The 15,729-nt window shown below is 39.7% G+C and overlaps 1 protein-coding gene across 2 annotated transcripts in view; it reads right to left on the bottom strand.

The window, feature by feature from the left end:
- Positions 1-291: 291 nt before the first annotated feature.
- Itga8 (integrin subunit alpha 8) overlaps positions 292-15,729 on the bottom strand; it is a 176,845-nt gene continuing 161,407 nt past the window's right edge. For both annotated transcript variants that reach the window (XR_013051452.1, XM_006985924.4), the window contains 3 exons: positions 10,873-10,974; positions 4,752-4,874; positions 292-3,030 (listed from right to left, as the gene is read on the bottom strand). Coding sequence is in view for 1 of the 2 variants with exons in the window: in XM_006985924.4 (XP_006985986.2) it covers positions 2,944-3,030; positions 4,752-4,874; positions 10,873-10,974 (312 nt within the window). In the remaining variant the exon portion in view is untranslated. The remainder of the gene's footprint in view (positions 3,031-4,751; positions 4,875-10,872; positions 10,975-15,729) is intronic.

Below are 15,729 nucleotides of genomic sequence, written 5' to 3'. Positions count from 1 at the left end.
CTATACAGCCAGACATGGCGCAAGCAAGAAAGAAAAGGTATACAGGAATAGAGAAAGATAAAAGCCCTGAGGCCAACGATAGATGGGGTAATTTAAGAAAATATGGCTAGAAACAAGCCAAGCTAAGGCTAAGCATTTATAACAAGAAAAAGTCTTCATGTGTAATTTATTTGGGAGCTAGGTGGTGGGCCCCCCAAAGAGCCATAAGAGCAAAAACAACAACGACAGGAAAGGAACTTAAACATGACAGGAGCCGATGCAGAGGCCATGGGGGGTGCTGCTTACACACGCTTTTGTGTCTTTAATTTTTAATTTTATTGGTGACAATGTAAATAGGTACATAAAAATCCCCACCATTTCTACACATGTATTTAAATAAAGCAAGAGTTCTAAGATTTGGATTTCAGTGATGAGTAGAACATTATTACTTTACTGTATAAAAATCTCCAAGTTTATGAAATCTGCTCATTTCCCCGTGTCTTATATAAAACCAAACCAAACCAAACCAAACCAAACAAAAAAAGAAACAAAACAGCTTCAAGAAGTAGAAAAAAGAACTTAATGAAGAGAAATACAGATAGTCTCCTGGTGAAGCCCAGCACATGAGTTATGAAAGACTCAGCAATACTGTGAGCATTGTTGTATACTCAGTGTTCTCTGTGAGGATGGGGTGTCTGAGAACATACCACTGGAGGGTTCACTTGACCTCAGGTTTCTGTGTGCATGTGGATGACATCCCCCTGCACTTCCATAGTGGAGACATTGGGAAGCCATGGTTTCCCCTTGATTTCCCCATATCTTTTTTTCTGTATTGGTCTCTCCTTCCCCTGGCATCTCTAGTTTCCCCATATGGCTGTATAAACTGTCTCCCCCAGTTCCTATATGTATCCCTAAGAGTTTTCTTGAGTTCTTTCAAGACCAGAGATTCATTCCAAACTTCTGAGGAGTTTGTATTGGTCCCACATCAGAAATCACAAAAGTTAAATCATTGTGTATCGTAAAGAGAGCTGTTCGTCATCTCTTAAATCATATTATATAGATGGCTTTCTGTCTATGAAACTGATTCTATTAAATAGACTAACAGTGAAGGCAACTCCAGAGGCTGGTATGGAATCCTCAAAACTCTTTGAGGCAAGTGCAAGACTCCCCAGACACTAGCCGCACAGACTGGGAACTAGATGTGAGGTCCTGATAAACTCGAATCAGCTACCAGGACAGATTTAATTGGCAAGTAGGGGAAGATGAACAGCAACAATGTCTGTCTCTGTGCCTTTCATTTGCTTTCCAAGGAACTTTGGCAACTGAAGCCAAGTGGCTCCTTTCCAGGTTAAGGCACCACATAAAATTTACTGTCTGTGAGTTTGGCTCGTCTTTCAAATAAAGTGTCACTGTTGAAATTGAGACACAGATTTTCCAGAGTGCTTTGTAAACGTTAGGATTTTGGTCAGCTTGTTGTATCAGACTTAGTATTCAGGATATTAATTTAAAAAATAACTAACGCCAGTGTAAACATGCCTCAGATACATAGGTCTTTTATATATTGCACATAACATTTTGTTCAGCATTTCTCCATAGCAATTTTTCCTTATTATAAAAAGGATATAAACTTGTGCAGACCATCTTATGAATTTGGCTGGTCAATATTACTTCAAAATGGTAACATTACAAATGATTATGGATTATTTACAAGAGCTTTAAGCAACATTTTCTGGATGCTTAAGTAAAGATGATGGTAATTATTTTCCAAGGTTACGTTCGAGGAAAGATTAATAGTAAGGAGTAGGTAATAAAGCTGTAAAAAGTATTGTTAGGTCCTTAGGAGTGAGTTTTCTATTTGTCTCACACCTGGTTAACTTCATATATCTCCATCTTATTTATGCTCAACACATTTTCTCTTTTATATAAGTGTGAGGTATTACAACAAAAACAGGTGTGTAGATCCCAAGCTTAATATTGGTGTTTACTATAGCTATTAAAATAATGTTCACCCATATTGTTAAATTGTTTTTTATATGGACTCTACAAATTGTGCCAGTACTTTTAAATGCCACCAGGGTAGTGAGTATCTTGAAATTAATGCTTGAAAGAAATCAGTGGAAATAGTTTTTTTTTTACATGAATAAAAGAAACTATAAATACAAAATGTTGTGTTGAATTATGCAGATGTGAGTTCCTGGAGAGCATGAAGAAAAGTAACTCCAGGCAGAAGGCACCAAGATATTAAGCAACACAGACTCCTAATAGCAATCTGTGTACAACACTGTCTTACACACAAAGAAGCCCAATTAAACATGTTATCTGCGCAGAGCCGTTATCTTAAGAAGAAACAAGCTGAGTGATGTTGAAATCTAGCCAACTATATCTTGATTTCCAAATCCTCTAGATGGCCTGGTTCTCTACCTAGAGAAATGGAAAATAAATAAATACATTTTTTTGTCCTCACTTAATGAAATTATCTTTGTTGTTCCACAAGTACTTTCACAGTCCTGACAACATATTGCTTTGTCTCCCTGAGCCATCACATCCTTAGAAAAGGTTTCTCTTCCATAGGGAGGTGTCAGAGATTCCATTGGGTTACAGTAGTGTTCAATCTCCGTTCATCCCATCTCTGTAGGAATCATTTCTGCAAGTCACATTGGGTTGATCTGGACAGCCGCCTTAGTTCCCACAGCCATTCCAAAATGTCAGCCAGATGTGAAATGGTGGACGCAAAAGAAATTGTCATGACTGCTGATTGTTTCTACAGTGTTGGTGGTTTCTTTTCCCACAGGGTTCTCTGCACTCCATGTCAATGCATGAAGTAGATGAGGTGATCATCAGGTACCCTTCCATTCCTTACGTCACTGGCAGGTATGGAAGGCTATGATCACTTCACTCTTGTGTCCCTTCTGTCTTTCTGTGAACAGGACCAGTGTTTGAATTGTAGGTCTTCATGTTTCCGAGTCATGCCTCTGGTGTCTTGTCGCTTGTCAGTTGTTCCCTGTCTGTCATTTCATCCTGAGGAGGTCTTGCTCTATCAAAGAATCCACACTAGGAGAAAGAAAAATCAAGTCATTTGGGGAGTTTGTGGAATACCTTATTTAAGGAATGTGCATTTTGTACATTATTTTGTAAGAAACCTGGGAATATATGGATGCTATCCAAATTGAGAGTGAAAATAGGAGTGTTGATTACCTATGGGGAGAATTCATTGCTCAGACAAGGTTGGCAGAGCATCTGTGTCCTTTCTCCTGCCACATAAGAAGTAGTGGCAGAATGTCCTCACTTTATAGAAGCCACTCACAGATCTTAGATGATTTCCTGTACTATAACCAGTGTTCTAAGGATCCCTCTGCTTTTCTGTCTGCTTTTCTCATGGTGCATGACAACTGACCTGACAAGTCTCGTTTCCTGTGGTGCTCTGTAGGGTACTTAGGACACATTACAGGAAGAAGTGATATTTCTGTGTCTGTTCTTCTAGACTTGGTGGGACATACAATATTTAGAGGAAGATCCAATTTGTGATTTGTGTCAATGACAGCACCAGGTAGGATGAGACATCCTTGTGACTTTCTACAGGTTTACCAGTACTCTGGGAAAGATGATTCCAGAATAATCTTTCTATTGAATTTAACCCTAGAGGTTGCATATTTTCCTAGAACCCTAGAACTTGAATTATTATTTGTTGTTTCTCATGTGGGAACACAGAAAGAGTTCTTCTGTAAGACCAGTGGGGTATTCTCTCATTTAGCATATAGAATGCTACCCAGTTACCATAAACAGCAGAATAATGCTAAAGTTATCTCTACATGCATGTCAGAGAATATATAGACTCTGGACAGTACAGGCAGCTGATAATGATTTGAAAAGCTATTCTTTAACTTAAACCAAGTTTTCTAAGTTTACAGTTCTATAAAGCATACTGCTGCCCATTGTTTCAAGACTTATAAATGCCATGCTCTTGGAGAGCCACACAATAGTGGCTGACTAAGATGTGAGTGGGATAGTTAGTCTTCTAGTCATGTCACTGTGACACTGTTTTTCATTTAGAGTGAGAGACTCTGTAGAACTTGGCGGGTGGACAAGTCACTTGGCTATAAATCTGATGCTCTTACAAACTTCTACAAAGCCTCAGCAGGACATAGCTAACAATTCATTAAGGTTTCCTATGAAAGACAGTCTAATTGGTGAGATGGAAAACTAACTCCACGCACCTTATGCATGGCCTATTTGGCCTAGTAGTTGAAATGAAAAATATGAGAATCAACCTATATGAGCTGCATAGTTGCATTGCTTTTAAAGAGAAATTCAAAGGATTGATGATAGACTCATGCCAATAAAACACACAACTTCCTGGTTAACTGAAAAGAAAAAGAAGTCTTGATGATGATACCATTACTCTGAGCACATTGAAAAGAAGAGCTCAGATCTTAAGACAGTTATTCAATAAATTAGTTTATAAGAAATCTCAAGGTAATGGCTTGGATTGTAACTCAGGAGAGAAAGGCTTGTCTAAGTCTGTGTAAAGCCCTGGGCTAAAAAAACCTTCAGGGTGGAAACTGTTTACCCCTCATTTTCTAAGACATTAGCTTGATACATGTTAAATTCCAAAGCAAAATAGACACAATTTTCCTCTGTCCTGAGGATTTATCAAAATCAGCAACTTAAAGCTTTATCGTTATATTTAATAATTCCCAACAATGTCCTTTCACCCCCTCAATGGCTTCTGAACCCCAAAGGAAAAGTAAAAAAGAAAAAAAAAACTAGCTTACCTTCCATAAAGCTAAAGTTAATATGGCCAGAACCAGCAAACCAAGAAGGATTGCTAATATTATGACCCACAATGGAATGGAGAAGGAGACATTGGGAGTGGCCCAAATAACCGACGTCTTAATCTGAAAACAAAAGGAAGCAAGTGAGTGCTAACTTGAAACTTTCTGATGAGATAAACAGGAACTGCCGGTTTGCTACTGGAGATCATTCTGAAGCAATTCTCAGAATAGCTGAAAGAATTCCAGGGGAGATTAGGAGGCCATAGTGATTGACCTTGGGCTCTCTAAAACAGGCACACACCCATGTCTAGGAGGCTGTGTGAAAATCTAATAGCAGATACTTGTTGGGTGGGTAACTTTTTTTATACTTGTTATTATTATATATAATCATTTATATATAAGTTAGTAAGTACATAAATACAACCTGCTGAGTGCATTTGGCATTGCTTGTCTATATACACATTTTTAGGGCCAATTATTGTATAGCAGATAACCAAGTGGGGACTCCTCCCTGGGGAAGGCTGATTCTCCTTCAGTAGTCATTTCTTTTCTTTTCTTTTTTTTTAATGCCTAATGCCATTTATTGAAGGAGGGAGGAGGTCTTAAATACAGGCTTACAGGACAATGGGAGAATCCTGGAGGGCAGAAGTTCGCTATGGATGTTTTACAATCTTGCATCTAAGCTGTTAACACCCAATATGCAGGATACACAGACAAGGAACTTCCAAGACTTGTAATCATGGAACCCTAGACTGAAATCCAGGTAAACTGGTAGCCAATAAGATGGCAAAGACGAGCTTAAATTGGTGTGAACTTCTATGTGGAAAAATAGACTAAGAGCTGTGAGTGTCAAGTATATCCACACAGCTCTTCATGTAGCTCAGCTAATCTCACTGAAAGGTGAATTTGTGAACAAGCATGAAATATTAGATATTCAAGAGTTAATGTCACTAGTTAATGTCAGCACTGGGTCTCTTCATCTATAGACTTTGTGATCTAGTAATAAATGAGAGCTGAGAACTTAAGGCTAGTAATTTATTACTATTATTACCCTGCATCTATCTATCTATCATCTATCTATCTATCTATCTATCTATCTATCTATCTATCTATCTGTCTGTCTGTCTGTCTGTCTGTCTGTCTATCCGTCCGTCTGTCTATCCGTCCGTCTGTCCGTCTGTCTGCCCACCCATCCATCCATCCATCCATCCATCCATCCATCCATCCATCCATCCATCCATCTATCTAGTGTGTATGCATGTCTCTAGAACACCTTCCTAGAGTCAGCTCTCTCCTTGCACCATGTGAATTCTATGACTAGAGCTCAGGTCATCAGAATTGGCAGCACATGCTCTTTCCCATTGAGTCATCGTGAAAGACCCTATCTTGCATTTTTATGGAATTACTTGATGACAATTAAAAAAATTGTCAGAATGAGAGTGAAGCCATTTGTGTCAGCCCTAACAAACAGGAATAAACAAAGGCAGTATGAAGGAGGCTTCTCATGAATGACTGCTTGGTAGTAATCAGTAACAAAGATTCTGCCCCAGAGGGCCTGGAGAGATAGTTCAGTAGTTAAGAGCACTTGGCTGCTTTTGCAAAGGATGGGAGTTTGATTCCCAGAACCTGCAACTACCCATAAATCCAGCTCCAGGAGATGTGACTTCCTCTTCTGACCTCTGACATATCCAAGCTCCTCATTGTAAGATTTGTCTGCCTCATAGCAGAGTACAGAGCATACATCATAGCAAGTGTTTACCTTAGAGCCTGCACTGCATAGAAGCCCTTGTGCCCAGGCCTGATGACCTGAGTGCAACCCCTGGATTCCACAAGATGGCAGGAAAGAACCAACTCCTGAGTTATCCTCTGACCTCCACTAGGTTCCTGTGTGCCTGTGTGTGAGAGAGCGTGTGTGAGTGTGTGTGTGCTCGCTCTCTCTTTCCCTCTCAAAAAAATTGGAAACTTTAAAAATTTATTTTCTGAATGTGAGCTTGTGATTGGGTTCTTCAGCTTCCCAGCAAAGGTTAATATTGAGTAACTGGAGGACTTAAATGTAGTGGGGTGTCCAGTTGCCTGCCAACAAATCAACTATTTGCTTTCATGCATTTTGCTTATCAGGAACTTGAAGCTATTTAAAGGAATAGTATAAAAACTTAGCAACTCACTTATTATCCTTATCTGTGGCTTTAGGAAGTAGAATCTATAAATTATAAGCAGTTGGATTTTCTCAAAGTGATCCTAAGCAGGGAACATTTAATCTTACCTTCATCATATCATAAATCTTGCTATTTTTCAATATGGTTGAAAGACTGTAAATAAACTTCAATATGCCTACACTCTATCATTGACATTTATGTTATATTTTTTGGTATTTTGATTAAAAAAAAAACCACCAAGGTGGGAGGAAACAGCTTCTTTGTGTTTGCAACTGTAATTAACATTGACATGTGTGTTTACATATCACAAAGTCTTATGTAAACATACTGCAATGGGGTTGGGTGAATGTTTTAATAAATGTACGGAGATGCTTTACCTACAATGCCATTTAGAACAAAACAGAAACACAAAGAGGAGCAGCTGAGCACACATTTAACAGCTCTTGGAGTTACGTCACCCTACCAGAAGTCTATACTCCACAAAAACATTTCATTCAAGAATTCTGTTTATAAATGTTGAAGTTTTGTGAAAAAATTCTGAAAATGAAATGTATTTGCAATTTACAGCAGAGATTTTTTGACATAAGGATTTTCATGAAGTTTATAATAATAATCACTTTTGCATTTATACTATCTCTCCAAGATGTAAATTGTGGAATTGGGTGTTTGTTGAATGACATACGAATGGCTATGTCTCACTGGTCAGCCAAAAAAAGAAAAAAAAAAAGCATTCAAGTAACTGAATAATCTTTGTTTTCTTTCTTTCTTTCCTGTGCTGTGATAACTTAAGGTACATTGGTATCCTCTAAACCATACGATCCCTACCTCACCTCTGAGAGGAGTTCATGTGTTAGCAACTCAGATACAATGTGAACAGCAGGCAGGGACTATTTTCTACATAAGCAGAGATTACTTTTACCTCAAGATATGGCTGAATTATGACTACGTTCAAAAGGAAGTACAAACCAACCAACCATCGCACACCAGAGTCCAAGAAAACAATCATATATCAGCTAGTCTCACTACAAAGTCTTCCCCAGTGCCTGGATGGATATTGGCTGATTCTCAAGTGACTAACTGAACCAACTCTCCCACCATACAGCAATTCTCTTTGGCTGGGCTCTTTCTGAGAGACAGAATGGAGAGACCTTTGAGAACCTTCTCAACAAAATGTCTGCCCCCTCCAGCCAGAGTTCTCTCCAAGCCACAGAAAGGCCGGTTCCCTAACACTGAACAGCTAACTTTGTACTGGCAAGATCTTCTCCTGTGAGTCAGATATTAGGAGACTTGAAAGCATTTCCCTTCCTAAATGTTTTTCCAATAACCTCTATCTAAATGATGCGGTAAATCATCGTCATCAGATAACGGGCCTTTTTTCGTTTTTAATATGGTAGCGGATGGTGCCGTGGGAGGAAGCATGCATTTGATCATTTCATGGATCTTTTGAGCTGAGCTGAGAACAGCGGGCTGTCACCTGTAGCCAGCCCTGAAAGATGCACTCCTGTTGATGGAGTCGACTGGAACATGTGTTTCTGTTATGAAACACGTGCTCCAAGAAAACAAAAGGGGTCTGGATTTATCTCCCTGAGAGCTGCAAGTCTTTGAACCTCTTTGGAGGAACACTCTGTATTAAAAGCCCTAAGCCTCCGTTTTCTGGGCTGAGCATAAATCCAGGCTAGAGCAGACAACTTGTGAGAGAAAGAGAAGTGATCTAAATGAAGAAAGATGTGGCCGTGCTGGCTGTAAGATGCATTGCTCAAATCTTTATGGTCATTTCCAGTGTGGGCTTACTAGACTTAGACAGAGAAGAGAAGACATTTGGGGATGGCTGGAGACTTAATTATCTCTTGCAAACCACTAAGACTTTGGTTATGTAATTTTATTAATTATCTTAACAGTTCCATGTGATAGATACAGTTTCAAATTGGACTGAAGGGCTTCAAAGCCTTTGCTTTTCTTCTAAGTGATCTGTGGTGTTAAATTTCTCAGCCTTGAATTCCCCTAAGGAATTTCCTCCTGTAAGGGTTGCAAAGCACGATTGCAGGGTCCTGCCTTAGACCTATGTAGTCTAGACGCATGGAGTGAGGTCTCAGGATGTATACATTTCTACATGTGTTCAAAGTTGCGTGAGTAATGATTCTAATTGTATACTCAAAGTTGAGACTGCATGAATAATAAATAGATAATCTATCTCATTTATGTTTTTAGTGTATGTCTATGTGTGCATATGCATGTGCACATATGTGGAGACAGAGAGCAACTTCATGTGTTGTTCCTTAGGCACAGTCCACTTTTGTTTTTATTTTTGTTTTGAGACAGGGTTTCTCACTGGCCTAGAATTGGTAAAGTAGGTGAGGCAGGCTTGCCAGGGAGCCTGAGGCCTATTGAGCCGGTATCTGCCTCCTCAGTGCTGGGGGTACAGGTGTGCATCATCATCAAGCCTTCTGCTTTATTTTATTTTATTTTGACCTGTTTTTTTGTATGGGTGTTTTGTGGGCATGTAAGTCTGTCCACTGCATGCACAGCTGGTACCCACAGAGGCCAGAAGAGGGCACTGGATTACCTGGACCTATCTGGGAGTTACAGACAGATGGTGTGTGCTACCATGGGGGGGGGGGGGCTGAGAATCAAACTCGGGTCCTCTGAAACAGCAATCAGCACTCTTAACCATCTCTCCAGTCCCCTTCTCCTTTAAAAAAATGTGGGTTCCAGATACTGGACTCATGCTTGCAAGGCAAGCAATTTACTGACTGAACTGTTTCTTCAACCCCATATTTCAATTACTGAAGGTCAGTTAGGCTACGAAGATGATCCACCACAGTGAAATGGAAGACCTAGGCTGGACTGATTAGATAACAAAGGGATCATACATTCTAAAGGAGTACTTCACAAACCTGACTGTGTGGATGTCCTGATAATTCTCATTCAATACATGCTTAGAGTGAAGCTTTCGTCTATATTTCTAACCAGCTCCCAGAAGATGCCCAGGATCTTGGTTTACAAGCCACATTTTGAATAACAAATGTCTAGAGACCCAAAGTTCAAGTTGGAGGCTGTAAATATTCACTGATAACTAAGTGATGATGCTTGAAACTTTAATACTGTTTTTGTTTGTTTGTTTGTTTCAAGACAGGATCTCACTATGTATCTCTGGCTGTCCTGGAAATCATTAAATAGACCAGGTTGGCCTCAAACTCACAGAGATCTGCCTGCTTCTTCCTCTTGAGTTCTGGAGTTAAAGGTGTGTGTCACCATGCCTGGCTTTAATATTTTTTTTAAAGGAGAACTGAGTTTTTCAGGGTTAGATTATTTTTGTAAGTAACTGTAGAGGCAATGTTTTGTAACCATCCTACTGATGCTCTTGGGGACACGCTTCTTATCTGTGCATGGGTTTGCCACACTCCTGAAGATGTTAAAAATTGTTCTGAAGCAGCTATCAAGTTCAGTGATGTTTAACAGCCTTGATTTTAAAAGGCAATGTTTGTTCATCGGAAGCTCGTATTTCCCCCACCTCTCAACTCAGAATTGTTCTTGGTGTGAAAAGGACAGAGAGCTCTAAAAGTCTGCAGCTGGTCTGGAAAAGTTTCCTCTCTCCCTCACAGCGTAACCATGCTGTTATCAAAATGACAGAATCAGTATGGTTTTGTTATGAGCATTGTTTCTATTGGAATGTGTTTCTCTGAAACAGAACAACTGACTTAAAAAGAACTGTATAGCATGAGTCTTGCACCTGTAGTTTTTAATGTAGAAATGTATATGAAAATTTAATAGCTAGATCAAAAGGCACTGGGAAATTTCTAGAATGAAAGAGGAAATGGTGGGATTAAGAGGATCAATATTTTCTAATCCATGTAAGTGTTTTGACCATGCCCAAGCTGGACAGTGCTTTAGAAATCACTTATATTAATTTATATTACATTAATAAGTACAGAATTTGTACCTGTGGTTCTTAAAGGGATACTCACTGCTATGCTTCCTGTGGGGAGTGTTGCTGGCTGGTCTTTATAAGGCATCTTCTTCACTGCAAAAGACACCAGGGATGCAAGAGCATAGGGATCGTTCTTTCTCTGAAAGTAAAAACATTTGTTTAAATGTGTGTCCCTGAAGACTCTTAAAAATACTGCTACACACTCAGTTGTTTTCTATGTCCAGTGCAAAATTTTCTTTTTTTATTGTCCTTTTATTTTATCCATCCATCCATCCATCTATCCATTCATCCATCCATCCATCCATCCATCCATCCATTTATCTGTCCATCCCAACAACCATCCAACTATGACGCATTTATCCATCCTTCCAAATGTCTGTACATTTATCTTTCCTTTAAATGTCCATCCAATCTATTCAAATATCAGACTAACCATTCATGTGCCTCCTGTTTTTAATTATATATATCTATATATCTATATCTTGTATTTTACATACATCTGTTTACATATATGTACATATTTGAGTTTTGTTTTTTAAAGACAGGATCTCATTATGGAGCCTGCTTCTGCCTCCCAAGTGCTTGGGATTTAAGGCATGTGCCACTATGCCAGGTTAACATATATTTAGTTAATATAATATTTGTTCTTAAATAGTTAAAAAGAACCATGCCCCAGAAAATTTGGGTTCTAAAAAGGAATAAGTACAAGGATTTTCTGGAGTTACTGCTTGTGAAGGACAAGGGGACCCACAGGGATTACAGATGCTTGTTATCTGAAAGAGGAAAGTTATAAAGAAATGTTTCACATCTTATGTCACATGGAAGACCCAGAGTAGGGCTGCTCAGCCTCGGTGCTACTGAAGCTGTAGATGCGCCTGGAGTCTGTCCTGTGCACTTAAAGGTGTTTACCACAGTCTCTGCTTCTCCCTGCTAGGAATTCCGGTTGCGGGGATCGGAATGCTCCTGAGGGTTATTGGCCAAGATTTCAGAAACTCTGAGGTCAGCTGTTAAATCACAGCATAATAGATAAATAACAAGACATGAGGTGGGAAGGAGAGACATTGGGAAGGATTCTGGGGGGAGTTGGAGGGAGAAGGAGGGGGTAGATCAAGATACCTTGTGTACCTGAACAAAAATTTCAAAATAAGTAAAATGTTATTAAAAATTATATTATATAAATTAACTTATACAAATACAACAGTCAAAAATCAATTATGCTTAACTATATTTTATTATAACCAATGTTACTAATATTACTTATGTCTACTTCATCCATAAAGGAAAACATCATGCAGTGATGTGTGCTTGGACATCTCTTCCCAGCATCCATATTTTCTAACATGGTGTTGGCATGCTAAAACAACCATGGTAGGGACATTTATATAGCAGAAAATGGCAGGTGCTGTATCACAGAGCCCTTGGATTCCTCTCAGACATCAGAATTTCAGCACATCAAACAGTTAACAGCACATCCCCACCTATAATACAGTGCTGGGCCTCTTGGAACGGATCCAACTATTTGGATTATAAAAATTTTGTTCAAATCTTCTTACAGGTTAGATTTTTCCTATGAATGAATTTTCTGCCCTAGTAAGCCCTCGTTTTTATACATGATAAGCACAGGCCATGAAATGTAACTTTAATGTATTTAAAGTAACTATATCTTTGCCTTTTCTTTCTAATTGTCTAGTTTCTAATAGAATAATTCTATTCATTTGAAACAACTTATGCTCAAGGTGTCATTCTCTGATGTCTATTCTTGCCTGTCATTTCCATTTCAGCTGAAAGTTGGATTTTTTTAAAATTTATGTGTTAAAGTGATTTATAAAATGTAGAAATATTTGCTAGTACTTGATGATTTTAATCTAATTTACTCACACAGGAAGCACTCTGGTAACGATATACCATATTTTGTTTTGGTTTGAGACAGAATCTCACTCTGTAGCCAAAGCTTATCTAGAACTCTTGCTATAGACTAGGCTAGCCTCAAACTGATGGCAATCCCCCTAATTCAGCCTCAGACATGAGCCATCACACAGGCAAGTAATAAGGTTCAATGGGTAAGAATTATAATCCCACACTCAGTGGTCCATGCCTCTAAACTTTTGTTTCAATTAGTGTTTCTATTGCCATGATAACACACCATAACCAAAAGCAACCCAGGAAGTACAGGATTTATTTAATCTTATAACTCCAAGATCACACTCCATTATGCAGAGAAGTCAGGGCAGAAACTCAAGGCTGGAACCCAGAAGCAGGAACTGAAGCGAAAGCCTTGGAGGAACATTGCCTACTGGCTTATAGCTCATCACTTGTTCAGTCTACTTTCTTGTATAACCCAGGACTACCTACTTGGGGAGGTACCACCCACAGTAAGCTGGTCCCACCCACTATAATCATTAATCAAGAAAATGCCCCACAGACTTAACTACAGGCAATCTGATGGAGGCATTTTCTCAATTGAGGAGCCTTTTCCTCGATAATTCCAGCAGTTTTCAGGCTAACAAAAACCAAACCAGGACAGCCCTCAGTGAAGAAGCTTTCAGATCTGGGGGTGGTGGTGGTGGTGCATGCCCATGACCCTAGCACTTGGCAGGCAGGAAGATCAGGAATTAAAGGCCAGTCTGGAATACTTAAGAGTGTGAGGCTCATCTACCAGTCTAGGCTGCAAAGACTTGTCTCAATACAAAACAATATAGAATTTGGAAGGTATCTCAAAGGAACTCTAAGTTCTGTGGTAGATACTTGCCTAGAATGCACAAAGCTCTGGGTTCAATCTCCTGCACTGCAAAAACCAAACCAAGGAAACAAAGCCAAAAAATCCCCAAAGCCCCCAGATAGTAGTTTTCACTGGTTATATTGGCTCATACCTATAATCTCAACAAGCGAGAGGATGAGGCAGGAGGGTTGCTGTGAATTAGAAGTCATCCTGGATTACATAGTGAGTATGGATCGACAAGAAAACTAACCAAAAATGTCTCAAAAAACCCAAAATGTCTTCATTAATCTCCAAGTTCAATAAAGCCTTGGTAGAAAATTAAATTACTGTATTAGAAGCCATATCTTTAGCAAAAAAAATTAGCAAGAACTGCATATCTGCACTGGTTCTAGATGGAGAATTTTCCTCTTGCTGCTTCTAGATTTAGGAACGGGAGCTTCTGAATGCATTAAAGGTGGGTTTGACAGTGTCTTCCAGACACAAGGGGACTGCTGCACATATGAGCCCCCAGAGGCTAGTGCACACGACCGGCTCAGGTTCAAGCTAGATGGGATCCCAGCACTGAGGGGAAAAGTGGACACAGGCTCCACCCCTCACCGAGAGGCTATCTGCTATTGATACCTGATGGCAAATGGGAAATCAGTTTTCTCCAATGGAGTCTCACTGGGTATAGAGACCACACCTCTCCTTTTGCCCTTCCTGCTGTTCCCCACAGCTGGATCTCTCATATTGCTCATCTGTTTCCAATCTTTACTGTTATTTCCATTGGCTCTCAAACTATGGGCTTTTTAGGGTCTTTGAGAATTCCTGAGAACTATGTCGGAGGTTCTGAATCTGTCTTCAATAACACTGTATTCGAAATGTAATATTGTATTGTATCATAGCATATATATATATATATATATATATATATATTTAAGTTTTATATTGTACTTTATAATTCTTTATTTTCCTATTTTACAGTTGTGATCCACAAAATGATGCCTGGATTACATACACAATGGCGGCTCTCCAAGTCATGTTGCCTCGTGGTGTCCTGGCTGCCTTTGAGTGAGTCTGCTTTATGCTGTTTGCATAGTAACAATGTGGCTTGTGAACCTCTTAACGGCGTCAGTCATTAACAAATGCTCCGTAATAACATCATTGCTCTGTCTCCCCCAACTTGATGATACAAAATGGAAGGCCTACCCCACAGGAATGTAATGAACCACAAACTAACCAGGATCTTTTGTCTCACTGCATGAAATGATGCACAGGTTATTTGTTGACCTTTTGGGTCTTCATAGGATTAATTTGTTGGCCTCTTTCAACAAAAGGGTGAGGTTTTCCAGTGACTGATTGCACTGGGCAGTGTTCTAGTACTCTTGCTGTTGCTGTGATGAAACACTGATGACAGAGACTTCAGGAACAAAAGAGTTAAGCTGGCTTATATGTCTAGGTCACGGTGGACATTGTGAGGTCAGATCAGGAACTCAGGCAGAAGCTGGAATTGCGGAATTGCAATTCCAGCACTCTGGAGTCAGGAGCCACAGATCAGAGGTTCAAGGTTATTCTCTGCTCTGAGATCTGCCTTGCTACAGGGGGCACTGGACACAAAGCAAGTCTCTTCTGCACACATTGACATTGCCACGCTACAGAGTTGAGGATCGAAAAAACTTCATTTTGCCCCAAACTGCTATTAGTCCTTAGAAATACACTGTTCATCTGTCATCATCACACCATTTAAACTGTTGTTAGCAGTTCACTGGCTGTCTCTAGTGTGCAGTGGTGTGTGTGTGTGTGTGTGTGTGTGTGTGTGTGTAAGACAAAGGCCTACCTTGCTTGTTTTTTTCTTAGGGTCCATCTGCCTTGTTTTTTGAGGCAGGGTCTTTGGGGACCTGGGGCCCAGCAGTTAGGTTAGGATGGCTGGCCAGTGTGCCTCAGGACACACTGAATCCCAATGGTGGGGTTATCTGAGCAAACCACCATGTCCTGCTTTTTACTTGGGTTCTGGGGGCTCAAAATTAGGTTCTTGTACTAGTTCATCAGGTACGTTACTGACTGAGCTGTCTTCCCAGATAGTCAGTGTACACTTTCTCACTGTGGTTTCCTTATGGTGCTAATCAAAGTTACAGGGTTGGCAATACCTGGGTAGTGAGGCTTCTGGGCTTGATAAATACCTAACTGCATTTGCCA

This window comes from Peromyscus maniculatus, chromosome 5 (genome assembly GCF_049852395.1).
Source record: "Peromyscus maniculatus bairdii isolate BWxNUB_F1_BW_parent chromosome 5, HU_Pman_BW_mat_3.1, whole genome shotgun sequence".
In the NCBI taxonomy this organism is placed as follows: domain Eukaryota; kingdom Metazoa; phylum Chordata; class Mammalia; order Rodentia; family Cricetidae; genus Peromyscus; species Peromyscus maniculatus.
Note: the sequence above shows the minus strand (reverse complement) of the source record. Positions and strands in the feature narration are given on the sequence as shown.